Source organism: Phoxinus phoxinus, assembly GCF_949152265.1.
Source record: "Phoxinus phoxinus genome assembly, chromosome: 1".
Classification (NCBI taxonomy): Eukaryota; Metazoa; Chordata; class Actinopteri; order Cypriniformes; family Leuciscidae; genus Phoxinus; species Phoxinus phoxinus.
Genome location: NC_136876.1, coordinates 37239903 through 37260659, shown reverse-complemented (window position 1 = coordinate 37260659; position 20757 = coordinate 37239903). Strand labels below are relative to the sequence as shown.

General features: G+C 37.2%; 1 protein-coding gene across 1 annotated transcript in view; it reads left to right on the top strand.

Moving 5' to 3' along the window:
* shisa9b (shisa family member 9b) overlaps positions 1-18429 on the top strand; it is a 38220-nt gene extending 19791 nt beyond the window's left edge. Inside the window, 2 exon segments of the mRNA XM_079619296.1 lie at positions 8658-8810; positions 13123-18429. Coding sequence (XP_079475422.1) covers positions 8658-8810; positions 13123-13520 — 551 coding nt within the window. The 3' untranslated portion in view covers positions 13521-18429.
* Positions 18430-20757: the final 2328 nt, after the last annotated feature.

Below are 20757 nucleotides of genomic sequence, written 5' to 3'. Positions count from 1 at the left end.
TAAAACTTGAGACCACAAATACTGGATTTGGAAGTACTTTTGAACGTTAAAAACCCCTCATGTTTGTGCTATGTAATGTACTGTAAGTATATCCCAGATGCCAAATTAAAGAAGAAATTAAAATATGCCATAAATTCAGAAAGTATGCAAATTATGAACACAAACAAACATGATTTTTTTTATATGAATCTGAATTTGTGTGTGCAGTTGCAATGTAGAATAATTTAAGTCCCTATTTATGTCCAACAACCTGTGATCTAAAGATGTTTTTGGTAATATTATACTGTATGTATTATTTATTGGAGAAATGCAGGTATATTGATTATTGTTTTCTTCATGAAAAATTCAGCACGGGTCTTACTAACATTTCTCCCAGGACCAATGTTTCTCTTATTGCAATATGCACCGAAGCATGTTTTTCCATTACGTATTGACTAAAATGTCTCATGCACCCCCCCCCCCCCCCTCTCTCTCTCTCTCCTCCCCAAAAGCTGACCTCAGTCATTTATTAGCGATGTTAGATAAGGCTTCTGAATCACAGTCCAGGAGGGAATAGAACTGTGCATGTAACATAACTAAAACTGGCATATTCATTAAGTGCTCTCTTCAAAAATGGGCTAAATTCCAATCAGACTTCTTGGCAGAGCGAAGCGATGAGAACCCAAAGCTGGGTGACATCTCACGCATAGCTGACATCTCCTCCCAGATAAACGGCCACTCGCTTTCTCTTCCTCTCTCTCTATCTCTCTACAACGCTCACAAATTATAGCAATTTCTGTCAGTACAGCATATAGTTTTGTCACTTAAAAATCTATTTTTAGCCAAATACAATCAGCTTTGTTTGCTTTTTACTGTAGCTCCTGACCAGCCAAGGAGTATTACCTGGAGAGAGCAATCTGTTAGCATTCCCATTGAACTCCATGGCAATTTATATAATTGGTCATGGATGCTTCAAAACTTATTTTTTTTGTGACAAACACCTAAGCCATAACATAACTTAATGACTTTATTCTGTGTGCATACAGTATATATATATATATGTATGTATGTATGTATGTGTGTGTGTGTGTGTGCATACATGTCATGCAGTCAGTGGCTACGTGGCATCGCACGTCGCACGTCAAGTTAGTAGAGAGCTTTATTATTATATATTTTATTTTATTATATTATTTAGAGAGCCCATTTTTTTTATTGTGATTGCGTCTCAAATTTGTCAAACCAAAGATATTACCTAAGAAGTTCAAGTTAATGTGCTAGAAATCCACGGTCATTCAAAGATGTGCATTTATTGCATGGACGAAGAAAGCACTGGCACATGTAGGATTTAATCTGACCATAAATAAGCATATAGTCATATAATCTCAGGGGTCTCCAACCTTTTTTCATTTGAGAGCTACTTTTTAAAAATTAAAGCGGCCGAGAGCTACTCATGTAATACAATACTTAAATCTCTTTAATAATGTCTCATAACGCTCATATTAACCAATATCCAAACTGTTTTAGACCTAAAAGAGTTTTTGTAGGCCTATATATGTCACCCTTAAATGTCAGAGAAAAATACAGAATCAGAGATAATTTTTTGGTAACACTTTACAATACGGGTGCACTAATATGCTTTAATTAATGCTTAACTAATGCACATATAATCATGTGTTAATCATGTATGACTCATGAAGAACTAAACCATTAATTAATGATTACCTCCATCGGTAACAAATAAAGGTTCTAAATGATTAATAGATTAAGTAATATATGAATTGTTATTAATTAAATGTGTCAATGTATTAATTCCTAAATAACATAACTAATAGTGTAAATTAATGCGTTAATTACCACGATGGGTTGAAGCCACGTACTTCAACTTCGAATTGTCTGCTTTATTATTCATTAGCTAATGATTTGCAAATGTATCATTATGTTATGACTTTACTTGTTGAGGCACATGACTATTAACTAACTGTTAAGCCCTCGGTTGTCAGGGTCAGATGCCTGTCACTCATCTCATTGCACCACTGGGAAGGTGCGTTTTGACCAAGATGACAAAATTCCATAGTTCAAGTGAGAATCAACTCAAAATGAAGATTTTTTATATAAATGTGCAGCATGTGGTATTTATTGAGTTCCTTCACATATAGACACCATGTCTCGAACAGAAGCAACTTTTCCACCATTTAAGGCCACAGTACCTCTTGCATGTGCCACATAGGATTCGAACCCACAACCGGTATGGTCCGGGGCTTGTGGCACGTGGTTTAGCAGCTTGCGCCACTCAGAGAATGCTATATTACAAAGCTGCAGAGGAGAGGCTTCAGTGTAAGAAGGAGCACACAAAAGTATGTTAACCAGATTAGCATGCTAAGATAGCTTAATGCCAATGTAGCTTATGGTTAACCTGATAGCTGAAGAGCCACATTAGAAAGAATGGCATCTGGTTAGCATGCTAACCAATTAGTATGCTAAGCTAACTAGCATAAGGCAACACACACAGGCTAGGTCATCTTCAGAGAGGAATATCTCGGGAACGGTGGCAACTATAAAAAATCAGTTCAGTCATTTCTGTGGGGCTCGGTCCAAATATCGTCTGATCACATTTTGCGAAAACACTGTTTATAATTTGCTCCAATATGGCGGACAGTCACATTTTTGGAAAATGACCAATGAGATCTTGTTGGAATCGGCATAAACCAAGAAACACAATGACATAAAGCATTTGAACAATGTTTTCAAAAGTTATAAGCGTTTTTGCAAATATATGTATATCTCTGGAACACTAGGTGGCACTGTATTCAGACTTCTCATGTACCTTCAGGGCATGCTAATGATGATACATACAGTACCAAATTTTGTAAAGCTATGTCAAATATTTTAATGATTTAGCTATTTATGACACAATTTAAAATGGTGGGCACGTGGTTCATCCAATCCAAAATCCACGGATTTGGCATGACACAATGAATCCATAGATAGGCCTACTTCATTTATGATTTTCTGACAAACGGTTCAAAAGTTATTGGCCAAAATAGCCATTTTCCATATCTCATGACCTGAATGTGGCACTGAACCCTCAGATCATGGTTCCGATGAAGCGTACCAATTTTCGTTTCGATTTATCAAACTTTGGCCGAGATAACCAATTTTGTGTCGACCTTGTTAAGTTTGCGACACCATATCTTTTGAACAAAGATGAATAACAAAATTGGTTCACTGTTTTCTGTGCGGCTTAGTCCAAAGATCATTTGAGCAAATTTTGTACAAAATTGGACAAATTTTGAAGGAGGAGTAGCAAAAAAACTGTAGACTGTACTTTTCAAAATGTCCACTACTGTAATGGGCGGAGTCTTAATGTAAGATATTGATTGTGATCAGCACAATGAGTGGAATAAGGTGTACTAAGTTCCATTTTTCTAGATCAAATGGTTCAAAAGTTATAACCATTTAAATGTTGAATTTTTGCGCTATAGAGTTGGTACTCCAAAATTTCACCATTTTCCTATGTTCCGTGGATAGGGCTGCCATTGACTCCCATTCAGGAAAAATAATAAGAAAACTAACAGATACAATCCCCTTCAGGGCTTGGCCTCTAAATACGGATTAAGATTTTGTGCAGTGTGTGAGTTTTATCATGTTTTCATGGAATGATTGTCCTCCACAAAATATTTAATTTCTATTGTATCCACCCAAATGAGGGACCAGACAATTGCGAAAGATGAACCGCTGTCCTTACTGCATCCTAAATCAAGCCTACTCATTAGTGAATTGGAGGTTGCATGGCAACGCTACAAAGAAGGCCAAATAAATTAAAGCTCTCTACAGATGATGTCGTTTCTGGTGTGTCTTCTCATAGGGTGTGAGTGGCTCACTGCTTATACTACAATCCAATTATCTGAAAGATGGGATGGTTTGTGGGCCACAAATAATAGGAATCATCTCCTTTCCACCTTCCGGTGCTTTTTTTTTTAGCTGGTTAAATATGTGATTTAGACACAGGAGGGACTATCTATCTATCTATCTACTGTATATATCTATCCCATATCAACCAGCTCTAGGCCAAATATGAAGCGTACATCGCAGGGTTAATGGTAATAATGTGAATCAATTGTAAATCAGCATTGTGTCTTGTATAATGCCACACGTGTCTCTCGGCATCAATACTAATAAGCAGGAGGTAGTATCATACTCTGTTTGACTAATGACCTTGTCAAAAAGAAAATTCGTCACTGTCAGCGGATATTAAAAACCATTACCTGCCACCATGCCTACAGCTGCTCTGTCAGACCTAGTGGATGCCACAATCGAGTTAGACCGAGTCTGCAGAAACAGCATTTCAGGAGTTTGGTGTGAAGAAGCAGGATGCGTTCGGTTAAGCTCAGCGTCTGAAGGATTGATTCTGGAGACACTCAATAATCATTCACGAACCGCAGGACAGCATTTCATTTTCTGCGTATGGACCTTCTACCCTGTCTTTATTACAGTTCCACTGCATAATGACTTATTTCCATCCCCTCTTTTGATTATCGAAATGGAATTAATCTCACTGCCTAAGAGATTATGGATCACAGTGTAATTAATTTCCTCGCATTTAATTAGATATTCTGCACACCTGGGTTATAAGCATATAAACTGATGCATTTATGGGAGCTTTATGTTAAGGAGACTGGAGTCTGAACTGTCAAACTGATTCTAATTGTCTGGGATTATTTTCTTTATGGTTACAGTAATTTCCTTTATGAGTTAAACTTCCAAATGATCTAGGTGATTAAATCAAAAGATGATGTGATTTGCTCAGTTTCTTAATTATCACCACAGAAAATACTCTTCAAAATAAAAGTTGTTTCTAGTTAGAAAAATAACAGATTCTTGCACTTTTATCTGACCTTTAATGGATAAAAATATTGACTTCAACCAATACAAGTCCATCTACTGTAGTCCATCTACTGTTGTCTGAAACATATCTAAGGGACTTAATTAACTGATTGAAAATGTATCTTGATAAGAAAATACTAATAGTGCGCTGCAGTTTCAGAACTTCAAAACCTGGAAGATTAATTCTCCTGTGGTTTCCTTGAGATTTTCCTATGGGTTTTTATAGGCCTAATAGTTTTTTTTTATGAGTAAAATAGGGTCTTTAAACATAACTTGGTGATTCTCGAACGCCTTGCTCTACAAAGTAAATTACACACACGCTTCAAGTTATCAAGTTATTCAAGTATCAAGTTATTTTATTTTACTCAAATTGAAAAACCCCATAATAATACCCTATTGGATTCATATGATCAGTGCTGGTGTGTGTAACATCTTCTGTTGTTCAGCACACAGAAAGATCTTATTTATCAGTGGATGGTGTATGATCTAGATCTATCTAGACCAGTGTTTTCCAATTCACCATAGGCTGCTGCACATTTCGAATATCTCTCTTAACATAGCTGAATCTACTCATAAGATTATTAGTGTTAGCTTTATGAACTGAACAGGTAGACATAGGATATGCGTTAAATGTTTTATGATAAGGCTGTTCCTGTAGATCAAACAAAGATCAACATTATCAAAACGATCCCCATTCACACGTAACCGTGAATACAACTAATAACGCTGTATTATGCGTGTATTAAGTAGTTAGTGATGTCACTTTACTATGAAAGATGGCGTGCCTGGGCACACACACATTCTTTTACCACAGTGCAATCGAGCCGAATGCACATGCCTATAGACACAAATGACATAATCTATCTTTTTTCATCCTAAGGATGTTAATGTCGATAATACTGTATTATTACTTTGTCTTCTGGGTAAATTTCATCTTCACAAAGCCAGAACCAATTTTAGAATGTTCTCTACTGATATAAAGTCCCGTTTTATATCCTTAATTATTATTTTTTTTAAAAACCCTTTGAACACAAAGGCTTTGAAAAAAAAATGTATCATCCTTGAGTCTGTTGTAAGGAACCTCACATTTTCATGATGACAAAAATGTTATATTGTGTTGATTTGTGTAATTCTTATAACCACGTGTGATGATGTCCACCCTTATTTCTTACTGTTACACTACAGTTTACACAGAGACGATAAGGGCGTCGTTTTCAAAAACTTGCACTTTGAAATCCATTTTCAAAAGTTTGCATTTTCGGCCCTGAAAACGTCATTGTCTTCTAAACGAAGAGCAAAATGCACATGTGTGACTTGCTTTGGATAAAAGTCTCTGCCAAATACAAGTTTGGGCTCAGTAGGATTAAGATTTAATAAAGATTAAAGATATTTATTCCTCAAGAACATTTAAAATGTTACAAAAGATTTCTATTTCTGAACTTTCTATTCCTCAAGGAATGCTGAAATTGTTGTATTACCGTAAAGCAGCACAACTGTTTTCAACATTGATATTTGATATATTGATATTTGGCTTTAGTGCCTGAAGTGTGTGTTAAGGGAAGAGCCCTTCAGTAAGTCCTGTGATACAGATGGCACAATATTGCAGTGAACAGCCACCCAGCTATAAAGAAATAGACTTAAAAGAGGTTTCCAAGACAACAACAGATCAATGAGAGTTCAACAACTAAAACACATCTGAAGAATGGGAAAAGATCAGGCAGCACTGTTGCAGTGTGGCACAATGCCACAGAGCACATCCACACGGACACAAACAGACTCATTCACAATGAAAGAAGTGGACGGATGGTGCCCATTACAGCTAGTCTACTGTTTCATAATTCCTTTCCACCATTTGGCTGTACTTTCTCTGTCTCATTCGACTGGTTAGAGATAATACCCACAACATCTGGTTGGCCCCTCATGCCAGCCGGCAAATGGCCAGTCAATTTGCCATGCTCCTGCGCCCCCATTCAGCTGGCCAGATGTCTACTAATGCAATCTCTAGAAAAGCGTTCATGATTTACACCATCTGCGACCCTCAATAGCAGTGTCTTTGCTGTAATCAAGTGTGAAAACTTGTGAAACAAACAATTAATTTTCCATTGTGACCATCGCTTGCCAGCGCTTTTGGCATTAACATGTTTTGACATTAGCAGTTCAAACGGATTGGATTAGTAGCCCAGGAGAGCCTGGCTGGAGCTCCAGAAATCCATGACTAATGATCTGCTTCCTGGGGGTATAGAGTGAATCACCAAAGAGAAAACTCACAAGTTGCGTTGATGGGTCGATGCAACAGGCCTCAAGCAGCTTAAGATATTGTTAAATGTTAATTTAGCGGTCTCTGATGGGAGGTATCCCAACTGCTATGAGCTTAAACAAAAGAGAAGGCACTGACAAAGTCTTCTGAGGGTGTTAATGTGTAATGTGTAGAAGAACATCAGATTCTCATACAGCATTTAGCCTTCCCGAATTATGTGTGTAATGCTCGCACACACACACAAAAGTAATGCCCAGAAGAGTCATAGTCATTCAGATGCTTGTGCCCCCTCAAGTGGTTTTTAATACTACTTCTAAAAAAATGGCTTCTTTGATGGTTAAGCTGGATGGTTATTGTAGGTAGGCTACTGAAAATAAATCACCCGCTCACATTGTTGGTCTAAATTGGTCAGTTCAACAGAGTGGCTCCAAACGCACAAATGAAATAAGAAATGTGAAAAAAAAGAGAGAGAGAGAGAGAGAGAGAGAGAGAGAGAGAGAGAGAGAGAGAGAGAGAGAGAGAGAGAGAGAAGAGAGAGAGTGTGTGTGTGTACAAGCCAAAAACTTGCAGTATAATATAAGTATTTGGTCTGTTTTTTTAAGGTCCCCTTGCACACTGAATGAACCCTTTACCACTGGACCAACACTTCCAGCATGTTCTAACTTTTTTTTTTCATTTTGGTAATTAACACTTTATTTTGATAGTCCACATTCTAGAAACGTAAAAAGTATAAATTTCTACTAACACCTGACACTAACCTAACAGTCTCCCAACAGTCTACTACTACAGTTAATTTACATTAATAAAGTTACATATCATGTGGACCATCAAAATAGTTCAACCCTTGTTTCATTTAGAGCACCAAATGAACCACTACACTGATTCCCATTTCTCTCTCTCTCTCTCTCTCTCTCTCTCTCTCTCTCTCTCTCTCTCTCTCATCTCTCTCTCTCTCTCTCTCTCTCTCTCTCTCTCTCTCTCTCTCTCTCTCTCTCTCTCTCTCTCTCTCTCTCTCTCTCTCTCTCTCTCTCTCTCTCTCTCTCTCTCTCTCTCTCTCTCTCTCTCTCTCTCTCTCTCTCTCTCTCTCTCTCTCTCTGTGAGATCTATTATGATTTACCACTCATATCTGTTATTCGTTTCTATTTCTGTATCACTAAACAAAAAATTTAATGCTCTAATATGAACAACTAAAGATATGAAATGTTTTTTAGTCCTGTCTGTTTTCATGTTTTATGTCATTAAAAGCACCAGATGAGCCAGGACTGACACTGATTCACCTTCAAAAAATAGATAGATAGATAGATAGATAGATAGATAGATAGATAGATAGATAGATAGATAGATAGATAGATAGATAGATAGATAGATAGATAGATAGATAGATAGATAGATAGATAGATAGATAGATAGATAGATAGATAGATAGATAGATGCATTACACCACTATCGCTTTTATTTTAGAAAGAAAACACTCATGGAAATATTATTTACCTTTCATATCGGTTATTCGTTTCTATTTTGTGTCTCTTTGCTTTAGAGTGTGCCCAAATGAACAGTGTGGGGTCTGGTTCATCTCTGATGCAATCCATGACACAATACCCTTCGCTTGGACAGGTACCTGTAGCCCACCCCTATGACCCATCTCAACCTGGAAAGGAGCTCAACAAGTACGCTTCGCTCAAGGCTGTGGGTAAGACGGCCATTCTTAAACCTGTCTGTATATGGGTTTGATCAAAGCCTGTTCTCCTCTGAAAAACAAACAAACACTAAGTTTCTTAAATGTTATATCTAATTTAAAAATATATATATTTGATCTATATGAGATCTGGCTTCCATAAATCTACCATTGTCAGGAATTACAAATGTAAATCCCAGCAACTCATCAAAGTATTTAACATGGCATTCTTTTCTTGTTGTGCATTACTCTAAAATACAAGAAATAATGTTTGAAAGTCTTCAATATGGCCACCTTTAGTCAGATTTCTTGATCATGTGGTCTTGGTCTGAGATCTGGTTGTTGGACTGGCATGTTTGGTGGTCTCATATTGGTCTAGATCTGGATCGTAGGGGTCTAGTCTTGACATAATGTCTGTCCTATATCAATATAGGGTCATTCACATAGTGCACTGTTACAGTATTGTTCTCCCAATGCATGGTACTTATTATTTTTTTTTTTTAGCAAACACTGACAAGCTCAAATTGCTTTTATATTGGGAATGTTTATATGAGTTTGAATATATTTGCTTAATCTAATCTAGGGATTAGATTAAGCCTACACTGGAAAAAAAACAATACGTAAAATGTACTTAATTTTTCTTTGGCAAGTTTTTGCACTAATATTTTTTTTAGTTAATTTCACACACATATTTGTAAGTAAATTTCACATATGGAATTAAGTAAACTCTACTTAACTAAGTTAATTCAAAGTAACAAAGGAAATAATAAGTAATTTTAACTAGTTTAATTTTAACTAGTAAAAGTTTGAGTATATATTTAGTTGAAATTTCCTTTGCAATACATTTCACTCAAACAATATAACAATGAATTAAACCACACTTTTAAAGTATATGCTTTTCCTAGCAACATCTAAGTAATTAATACAATAGATATTCTACATTTAGTTACATGTCAAGTGAACGCAGAGACCTCAATACTTGGTACACAATACACAATGATGGTAACATTTGATCATTGTTCTGCTTGAATGTGTCATTTTGAGTGGAAAATAAAATCCAATCCTAAATGAATCATCCAAACAACAAAAGCAATGATGAAACAGTGCAAATACAGCTGGAAAACAGCGGGAAAGCTACCTCATTAATTATTCAAGGGCCAGTGCATGATGGGAAAATCAGGGACAGAAAAGTTGAGTAATTTTACTTAATTTTCTAACTTTGATATTTACGCTTTCATTTTTTACACGCTTGAATTGAGTACTAATATAGAATTTACTTAGTTTTTTTCTGTAATATTTACTTCACCACAAAATTATTTTTATCAGTTAAGACCTTGGTTCAAATAGGATATTTAAGTTAGCTTTTATAAATATGCCTTAGAGACAAAACAATGGCACTCATATATTTTAAGATATGCAGTGCAAGTTGCTTTCAGTTAAAACAGCTCACACATGGATTTTAGGTCTGGACTAGGCTTAAGTTTTGTCTCTGAAACCGGGGGTCAGTGTTTTTATTTATTTATTTGAGAAATTCTGTATTCTGTCAGGAGAGCTGAAAACTCTCATTACTCTTTCCCACTCACTTAAGTATCAGAAGTACTTCAGAAATGACTGTCTGCACCAGTAACATTGCTAACTTGTTCTAAAAGCAGAAACCAGAAGGTTCTAGAAGCTTCTCATACAATTTGGTCATTTTAATTAATTAATTATTTAAGTTGTGTTTTACAGTGGTAACATTGGGTAGTGATATAGTCACTTGTTACTTTTCACATCAGTTAGTCTGGCATCAGACTAAAGCCTATGGAAGACGTCAGTGAGATGACAGCTAGCAAACTGTAGACAAACAACCAGCAGAAGTAGCAGCGTGTGATGAATCGGCCTCAGATGAAACTGCTCAGTTGCTAATCCACTGAAGTTCAGTCTGTGAAAAAAAAGGACAGTTTATAGCGAGAGAGTGCTCAGGAGACGAGCCACACGACGAGCCGAGGAGCAGCCATAGAGCCGAAGTGCCTGAGTTCCTCTGATGCACGTTAATCTCAGCGCATTGATGTTAATGAAAGAGTCGCATCTCAGCACTTCTCTCGGCCGGCTGGCTTATTTCGCGCTCTGCCTCCTGGTATGTTTTAGATCTGTGGTTTGTTGTGACTCTTTGGGGTGTCAATGCTTGTTAAAAAGGTCACCTGAAGGATATTTAATTAAAAAGTCTAAAATGTCATACTGAAATGAGGTGGATTTCAAGCAGTGTAGTCAGTCCCAATTAAGGCCTGGCTGAGTTGGAAGATGATACACGGTTAGCGACATTGCATGGGATTTATGAAAAATAAATTATTAGTGACACGCTAGGATCGTTTATACTCGTTTGTCTGATCTGGTCTTAGCAAGTTGTGATTCGCACTGTCAGTAATCTACTAGAACTGGTTAAAAAAAATACAGTAGTCAACATTTGAAGTGGATCAAAACCTTTCATCAAAGTTATACATGAATTTTGAACAATACCCATTCTTACCTTTGATTAACTTTTTTGATCCACTTTAAATGTTGAATACTGTATTTGCAAACTACATTTCTAACACTTTTTTTTTCTAAGGAAACTGTTGGTTGCCGTTTTAATGTCAGTGTTGATATGTCTGTAAACATTATTGTCCAAAAATAACATTTACAGTAGTAGCGGCAAAGTGACAGTGAGATTTCTTTTTAAGTGCACAATAACTACAGGTTAAAAAAGTGGTTTCAGCAGACAAATAAAAACCCAAACCAAACCATCTTCTGGAAGAGCAAAAAGCTGCATGTTTCCATTTGACGATGGAAGCAATCCTGGCTAATTTGCATTCAAAGAAACACATTTACTTGTAACAAATAGAAACCTTAGGCGAAAAGAAAAACATTAGCATGTTGCAGACCAACTATTTTTGTTGCCATTCACAATGGAACATTAACTGCTCTTATAAATATTTGAGGCACTCTTAGATATTTGCATTTTACAAGTTATTTTTGTAAACAAACTGAAGTTTTTAATAGTGCAAAAAGAATTGAATATGTTGACATTTACTCACCTTCACGCCATACCAAAAACATAAAACGTATGCTCTATTTTCTCATTTTCTGCTGCCATATAATTGGTTTGTTTGATGATAAAACCAAATTGTACACTGCTGTTCAAATGTCGTCTTCTCTGCTCACCAAGGCTGCATTTATTTGATCAAAAATACATTAAAACCACTAATATTGTTAAATATTATTACAGTTTAAATTAGTTCAATATATATAACAAATATATAATAATAATAATAATAATTAATAATTCATTACATTTATATAGCGCCTTTCTGGACACTCAAAGTGCTTTACATAGAAGGGGGGAATCTCCTCAACCACCACCAATGTGCAGCATCCACCACCTGGATGATGCGACGGCAGCCATATTGCGCCAGAACGCCCACCACACACCAGCTTACTGGTGGAGAGGAGACAGTGATGAAGCCAATTAGTATATATAGGAGGATGATTAGGAGGCCATGATGGACAGAGGCCACTGGGCAAATTTGGCCAGGATGCCGGGGTTACACCCCTACTCTTTCGAAAGACATCCTGGGATTTTTAGTGACCACAGAGAGTCAGGACCTCGGTTTAACGTCTCATCCGAAGGACGGCGCTCTTTGTCAGTATAGTGTCCCCGTCACTATACTGGGGCGTTAGGACCCGCACAGACCACAGGGTGAACACCCCCTGCTGGCCTCACTAACACCTCTTCCAGCAGCAAACTGGTTTTTCTCAGGAGGTCTCCCATCCAAGTACTAACCAGACTCAGCCCCGCTTAGCTTCAGTGGGAAACCAGTCTTGGGTTACAGGGTGATATGGCTGCTGACATATATGTATGTGATGGCAGAGCTGAATTTTTATACACAAAAAAATGTCAGGATTCTAAAGAAAAGAATAAAAGTAAGTCATTTTTATCCATACTGACCCCAAACCTTTGAGTGTGTACATGTTTGTTTTTTTGCAAATGTTGTACGAAAAAGAGATGTGAGAAGCTCTTTAAAAATAATGGTTCAAAATGACATGCGAGTAAATAATGGCAGAATGACACTATACCTCTACAAAAACATCCGGTTCTATTTGTTGTTTGTTGAAGGAAACAATCGGGTTAAGTATTTTCTGAGAAAAATGGCTCATATTGGGAAAAACAAATGATTACCCTTGATCTATTAAATGTGTAATTCTCTGGTGGGGAGCAAATCAGCAATCAGGTTGTTGTTGTTTTTGCATCTGACTAATGAACTGTTGCTGAATTTTCCTCGCTTTTGCTCTCTCTATCTCTCTTTTCCAGCTGAAAAAGCGAATGAAAACTTCTACACTAACAGACGGCACTTAGCCGACCTGGCATCGAAAGGCTCTCTTCCCATGCACTCGGTGAGTCTGGAGCAGGAGCCCACCAACCCTTACAGCCCAGAGCTGCCCTGCCAAAAGCAGAACGGACACAAGTCCAAAAGCACCAAGGTCCACAGTTCCCACCCGCTGGCTTTTAGCTCGAACACCATCGCCAACCCCGGCATGCTGAAGAGCTGGGAGGGGACAGAAACGCTGGGCCGCCGGCAGACATACGGCCCCAAGAGGCACAGCGCCACCGTGGAGCAAGTGAACGAGTTGACGTCCGCCCAGAGCCAGCACTACCTGCCTCCACATCCGTACTTTGTCACCAACAGCAAGACTGAGGTGACGGTGTGAACGGGGGCCGCAACCGCGGGTTTATCGAGCCCAGGCCTTGAGTGGATGCGTGGAACGAGGATAACAAAGGGAAGCCTGACGGAGGAAGAAGTGTGGATTAGGAGCCCGTCCTGCTGGAAGGATTGACCGAACGGTCTGGCTTGAGATCTGCATGGCTGTGTGTGTGCTGTTTGTCTTTGAGCGGTTGTGCATGGAAAAGGCATGCATTGGACTTCAGCCTCATTTGAAAGGAAAAGCGTAACATTACTCAAACGAACTCTGTCTGTGTCCATTCCGTCACAATGCAAATGGATAATCTGACTTGTAGTGATGAGTTTGTCACAAGGCATTCCCTTCAATATGACGAGGGACATGTTCAAACACGAAACAATCAATGCAATCAAACGTTCTAGATGAGGACCACCGTCATGATTCGCAACAACTTGAAAGCTTGTGAGAAAGTCGCTCTAGTCCTAAACACACATGGTTTTTTCTCAGAATCTTGTACATAACAGAATGTTACCAAGGACGTATAATGTCAAAAGCTTCCCCGGATAATCACAGAACATCGGTCTGGAAGATTAAGGTCGATGTGAGGACAATCGTGTCTCTAGTTCTTCTCATCTCAACTATCGAGACTTTCCAGAGCGTGTGCACCAAAAGCATCCTGTAGCAATGCAACACGCTATATCCTGACAAAACACTGGGCTTGTGCCTTTCTTACAGAATAACTCATTGTCTAAGAGCTCTTGTGCTTTTCAGCAAGCACATGGTGTTTCTTCAAAAACAAAGATGCATAAAATATAAACAAATATATTGTTTACGGCTGTCATATTTCAGTAGAAAATGTTGATTGTCAGTGTTCTGAAATACACATTTCTCCTTTCTGTTCCGCCATTTTTTTCCTCTGTTGTGTTCACATACTGTACTACCCAATCTTTTAGTGCAACTGTAGACTGTAGTAAAAGGAAGTGATGTAGGGTTAATGATAGTCATTCATTATCTTTCAATGTTAGATATGATAAAAATGAATTTAATTATGATACCGAACAAGATTGTCTAAACACTGCCATTGTTGGATTCCCAGTAGTTTTGGTATTGACAACTGATTCAGTGGTTTCTTTTGTTTTAGCATCATGATGTGAACCATTTCAATTAGCATAAGGGCAAAAGGCTGCATTCAATTTCGAAAACTTAGTGTTTTGTCACCTACATCCAAATGATCCCAAGCACCCTGTATTCTGGTTGTGAATAAAGTGGGTCATATAAACTTTAATTGCTCTGAAACAAGTGGCTTTATCTCAGTGCACTTAAAATGTTGTTGACCTACGTCATTTACTCTTACCCTAATTGAGCTGGAAAATTAGCAGGCTAACATATACTGAAAATAAAAAGACATTTACATATCTAGTAGCACAGCTTTCTGCAGTGTCACGTTGTCTAATTTCGCAAGTAGGAAAACTCATTCTCAGTATTTACAGTAAGTAGTAAACTTAAGGGGTGGTAACACTAGATTTTGTGTTCGCATTATGCTGTTTTTAAGCTTGGTGAACTCTTTCTAGCCTGCAAATTCGTATAGTGATGTTTGACCATTAGAGGATCAAAATTCAACTTTAAGTTAAGCTATGTGCATGGTTTGCCGTTTCGCTGGACACAGGACTTGAATTTTTAATGTATTATTATTACGGCTATCAAAGTTAACAACACATGGGGTTAACAAAATTGGGGATCATTTCTCTTAATGCTATTAAATATCTCAATCAATATACCATCGAGCAAAATTATTACCAGTCAGTCTACACTGTATGAAAAATGTTCTCAGAAAATTACCAGTACATTTACAGACATTTACAGACATGTCCTTCTATCTTAAAACACAGCACAATTTAATGCGTAATTGAAAATATGGTTAGAACACCTGTAAAAAAAAAAAAAACAATACAGATAATTTCATATTAACATGCTACATTGTGATATCTGTCAGCTAATAGCAACACTGTATGTGTGATATTAAAAAAGTATTGTACAGCACATTTAAATATCATCAAAGCATAATACCAATTAATGAACCATTTGTACAATATTGGAGCACTGCAGCAGCAAGTCAGCATCAAAAACATCCTTTGTTTTTTTATGTTAAATAACACATTTTAAAATTTAAATTAACAGTTTGAAATGTAAAAAAATAAATAGCCCATGTGCATTGCAGGTCTAATTTAATTCTTAAATCTAGTGCGACCATAGCCTGGTTCTACCAGACTCTTGTACATTTGATTTGTACAGGCCTCTGACAAGCGTTAACTTCCTTGTAGGCGGGTACTCTGTTGAAGTTTAAAACTATTGGATCTGCCCAGAGCCACTCAGGATCTGCCATAACCAATCGCTAACGTTTGGTCATGACGTGTGTCATGCGCCTGAACCTGCCGTAAACACGTATCCGAATGATCAGAGGATTGTGTTTAGAATAAGATGTCTGTCAACGAGGGCTGCAGGTTTTGTTCTTCAAATTTAAGAATTCACGGAACAATTCTAAATGTATGTTTGACACTAAGGACAGTGATAATGTATTCAGTCAACTATCGAAGCTGGATCTAATGCTGCAAATGCTGTGTAGTGATCAGTGATCGCTCGCATCTTTCTCTGCTGCCATTACTGAACTACAACTCAAACTAATGCACGACATCAACGTCATCGTTCTCAGCCACTCCCTCTGTTCGCTGATTGGACCGGTGACATTTTGATTTCAGAAAACCAAAGAATACACCACAATCCCAGACCTAGTACTGAAGGAAAATGAAAATTGAGCGGAAGTACGTAGGAGGACGGAGCCAGGCTAGTGCGACCACCCAAGCCACATATTAATACAACATTTTAAGATTTGCAGATAATAGAGTTTGATTCCATGTAAATTGTATATCAATTTGGGGCTGATTATTTATGTGGAGAAATAAAAATTAGCAATATCAGTATTATGTAAAATGTTGGCCTCTGCTTTCCTAAGAATTCCCTCTAAAAGAAAAACACTCCAGCAAATAATACAAGCCCTTCCTCCAGTTTAACCGCTTTTCTTCTTCACACCATTGAATACTATCTATGTGCGTCACTGCCAAACGTCTTGTGACACACCAGTACTTAAGAATACTCCCGTAATTGCTGCTGGTCTGTCAGTCTCTGAGTCCACTCAACATCTATTAAACCTGAGTGTTTCACTGCAGGTCACCTCATGACTCAGAACGCACTACAGGATCACTCACCGGGGGGGCACATTTCTTGGAATTAAATCACGTAGTGAATATCTTTTCCATTGAAATCTCTGAACACCGCAGAAATGGATTTACACAGATAATGTCAAGATCCGCCGTGTAGCTAAAAAAGACCTTCACAGCTGGATTCTTTAGTCTGTCTGCACAATCTAACATGTGAAATCGGGATAGAGAAATCAGGCATGTGTGAAATAACCTAGGTTGGCAGTCGGGAGATAATTTACTTTGCTCCCGCTGATTAATCAATTAGCATTGTTTTAGCACCCAAGTTAAGGAGTAATGCTAATATATGACCAAGATACTAGTGTTGAACACAATTTGCACAATATAGAATACAGCAGATTAAAGTAACACTTTATTTCGATGATCCACTTTAGACATTCTACTAACTATAAGTAACTTTGAAACTAGATGTCAACTAACTCTCATTAGAGTATTAGTAGACTGTAAGATTGGTGAGATGTTAGGGGTCAGGTTAGTAGAGTATGTTGACATGTAGTTGAAAAGTCTGCCTGAACTGTTTAATGAATTCAGCTTTCAGCGGTGGAAATGTATGAAACCGCATATTATTTTGAGACTACATAGGGGGTAGTCTAATCACTGATTGCTGTTTCCACCTCTCATTGTGCCTTGCTGTGCATTAACAGACACTATGTCTCGTTGTTATGTTTCAATTCATACATTTGTTTCCTTTGATGAGTTTTATGGAGGATTGAGATTATGCCTCAGATGAATGCATAAGAACACCAGTCTTAGATCAGCACAAGGTCGTTTTAGATAGAGACATGATGAACTAGTACATAACATATGCAGCCTTGAACAGTCATCTGTACATTATACATCACTAAAGGGCTGAATATTAGCAGAACAACTTTAATGCTGTGATCATGACGGTTAGATGTTGAGTGAATGCATTCTGACCCTCACTGAAAACACATTTAAAATGTACAGGCAGATGTTATAAAATGATTTTGCCCTTTATTTAATGTCTAAAAAACTCCCACTGCAGTTAATATTGATGTTAGTTTGTGTATTTGTATCTATAACTGGTTCATTTGAAACACAAAAATGAGATTAAAAGTAATACCTCAAATACTTTTGACAAGTAGAAACCCACTGTTTTATTAATTGAATTATTTGTTATTTCTTCTGGGAATAGCTATGCCAATGGAATACTAATCTTTTATGATATGATATTGTCATTCTTCACATAACGCTGGAATAGTTACACAATAACTTTATATTTGTAAGTAGTAGCATAGTTGCTGATCAGACCAAGTTGTCCAGTTCAGTGGTTTATATTGTGAATCACATAGATGAATCATTGAGGTTTAAAATTAAACCGCCAAACTAATACATGCACAAGCTCAAATTATACTGAGAACGCTGTCATTTTTTGAAGGGTTATTTTGTGATCTTTTATTTAAAAATGTATCAATATTCAGTCCATCATAATCTGTTCAATGTTCTCTGTATTGGCGATGCACAAAGAATCTGGGAAACAGAGACAACTTTGCTCACATCCTATTGTCCGTGGATCACATTAAATACACTAAGGTACATTTTTCAAACAACGTATTCTGTGTGACATTTCTATGTGGAAGTTGAAAGTTTAAGCACTGTTGTACCATTCACATCATAAAACTTATTTACAATAAATGTCTCTTCTCTATACATTCTGTGTATTTTTGAGTAAAGGAATTGAAAGTGTTCGCTGTGCTGATGCAGGTTATGTTTAACATGTAGACACATCAAATTATATTAGACAAACAAGGAATATTTTGTCATCTGGGAAGATGTGCATTATCCTACAATGGAGATGAGGATCCCATTCTGATTTGGGCTATTAGGCATAGAATGTCATTTGAATATAAGGATAAATATATTGGATCTGGCCAAGGGGTAAATATTTAGCTTGTTAGTATGGGTCTGTTAGCTTCCTTATTGAAAATAAGCTGTACATTCAGACAATATCTTTTTTTTTGAAAGGCTCTTAAAAGTGTGAAATGGACACTGTGTGCTGCCTTGGATGTCACAGAGACCAGAACAGTCACTATGGCATTGACCTGATCGAGATGAATGACAGCGCTAACACATAGCTTTCTCCATGTAATATAGACCTCGCTGATTCTGGCCAAGATCACCCTCTTAGACCCAAAAAGGAAGAGTCTGTCATCATTTACTCTCCCTCATGTCGTTCCAGCCTGTGTGACTTACTTTCTTCTGTGGAACTTTAAAAAACAACAACATATATTTTGAACTGAGTTGAGTTGATCTGGACTCTCCTTCCTGGGGACTAACGTTTTCCAGCTTTCATGCAAAATGTAATTTGGTTGGGTGAGGAAACCATGGCAATTTCAATCCAAGGTGACCTATTCCTTTATATGGACATTTAATGTATTCCTTTACATGTTCTTGAAATAGGCTATGTACATCCAATAAGGACGAGGGCATCTGAATTTTGGAGGTATTCAGAAAGCCTTGCCAGAATTGTTCTTTTGGGAAAACTATCGAGATGGTGTGAAGGTTTAGATCTGCACCATTGATGTTGAACAGAGAATCAGCATTAATCTGGATTTTGCTGAAGGCTTTGCTGTAGCCAACTGTGATCACCGTAAGTTTACAAAAGCACAGTTTCAATCATGACTTCTCCCAAATGATAGTTAATCAGCTCATCTTCAATAATAACCATTAGCATGACTGTCAGCTGCTTCACTGTAGGAGTACATGCCCTTTATCCACAGAAACAAAGGCCTGTAATTATTGTCTAATGTGCTCCTGGCCATTTTATGAAGAAAGAACTCACTGACCTTTAATAGGAAATTATCTGTCTCCTTAACTCATTTAAAGAAGTAATTACCTGCGTTTGAATATGCCTACTTCCATACTATATAGTAGGCGGAAAACAGTATGTGAGCCAAGTATTATGTCCAAATTCATATTATTCATTAACACAATATTGGTGAAAAGTACACTCGCTGACTGAAATATGCATTCGATGGACACTACTATCTACTATACTATCCCTTGAGGCCATGGGAGAGGATCTGTGAATGGAAGTGAAGCGACGCAACTGACGCTGGTAAGTCACATGATAATAACAACATAACGGATGTAGTACGTCCAAATTTTTATTCCCACATTCGTACTATATAGAACGGAGTTAAGTCATTAAAGTTTCAAGTATTAAGTTTCAAACCAAATGTAGTTCCTATACAGTATGCGATATCGGATGGAGTGAATGTTTGCCATGGTTAGTATAGCCTCCTTAGCTTCTACCAACCTAAACTCATGTGAACATAAAATACTTTAATGAGGTGGCAGTTTAGTAAGAATTTTTGAGATAATATTGACTCCTGCTGTTAGATGTCTTAACTACACCATCTGGATAGCTTTCTAAAGTCGGCACGAAACGGAAGTTGCGACAGTCTTTTGTTCTCAATTGAGATATCCCAGTGAAATGGCTTCTCAAACAAGAACAAAATGTAGACTAGGACTTGATTTTGTCCATGGGGAATTGGATGGTTGTGGTTTGCTATTGCAGTGATGTCATGTGAGTGACAGGTTGTCCTGCTGTCCCGATGTAATTATTATAATAAAAATAATTTATTATAATAATTACATCAATATTAAAATTTTTTGAATTGTCCATATTGATTTCATGGTGACTTTATTTCCCATAAACACTTCAGAACACAACTGAGATAAATGTTTAGGATAAAAAGTCTCTTGAGTTTGAACGAAATCTAATAGATTGTAAGACGTATTTCATTATGTGCTTGTGAAAAAGAAGTGCGCTTGAATTGATTGCATAAAGTGTACTTCAAATCCTAAAATATCTAGATTTTTTTAAAAGTGCCCAAAAACTTTACATTCACTCTTTAAAATAAAGGTTTATAAGAAAGCTTACAGCAACGCCATCAAAGAATCATTTTGGGTTCCCCCAAAACACCTTTCAGTGAACAGTTCTTAAAAGAACCCTTTTTTCTTATAGT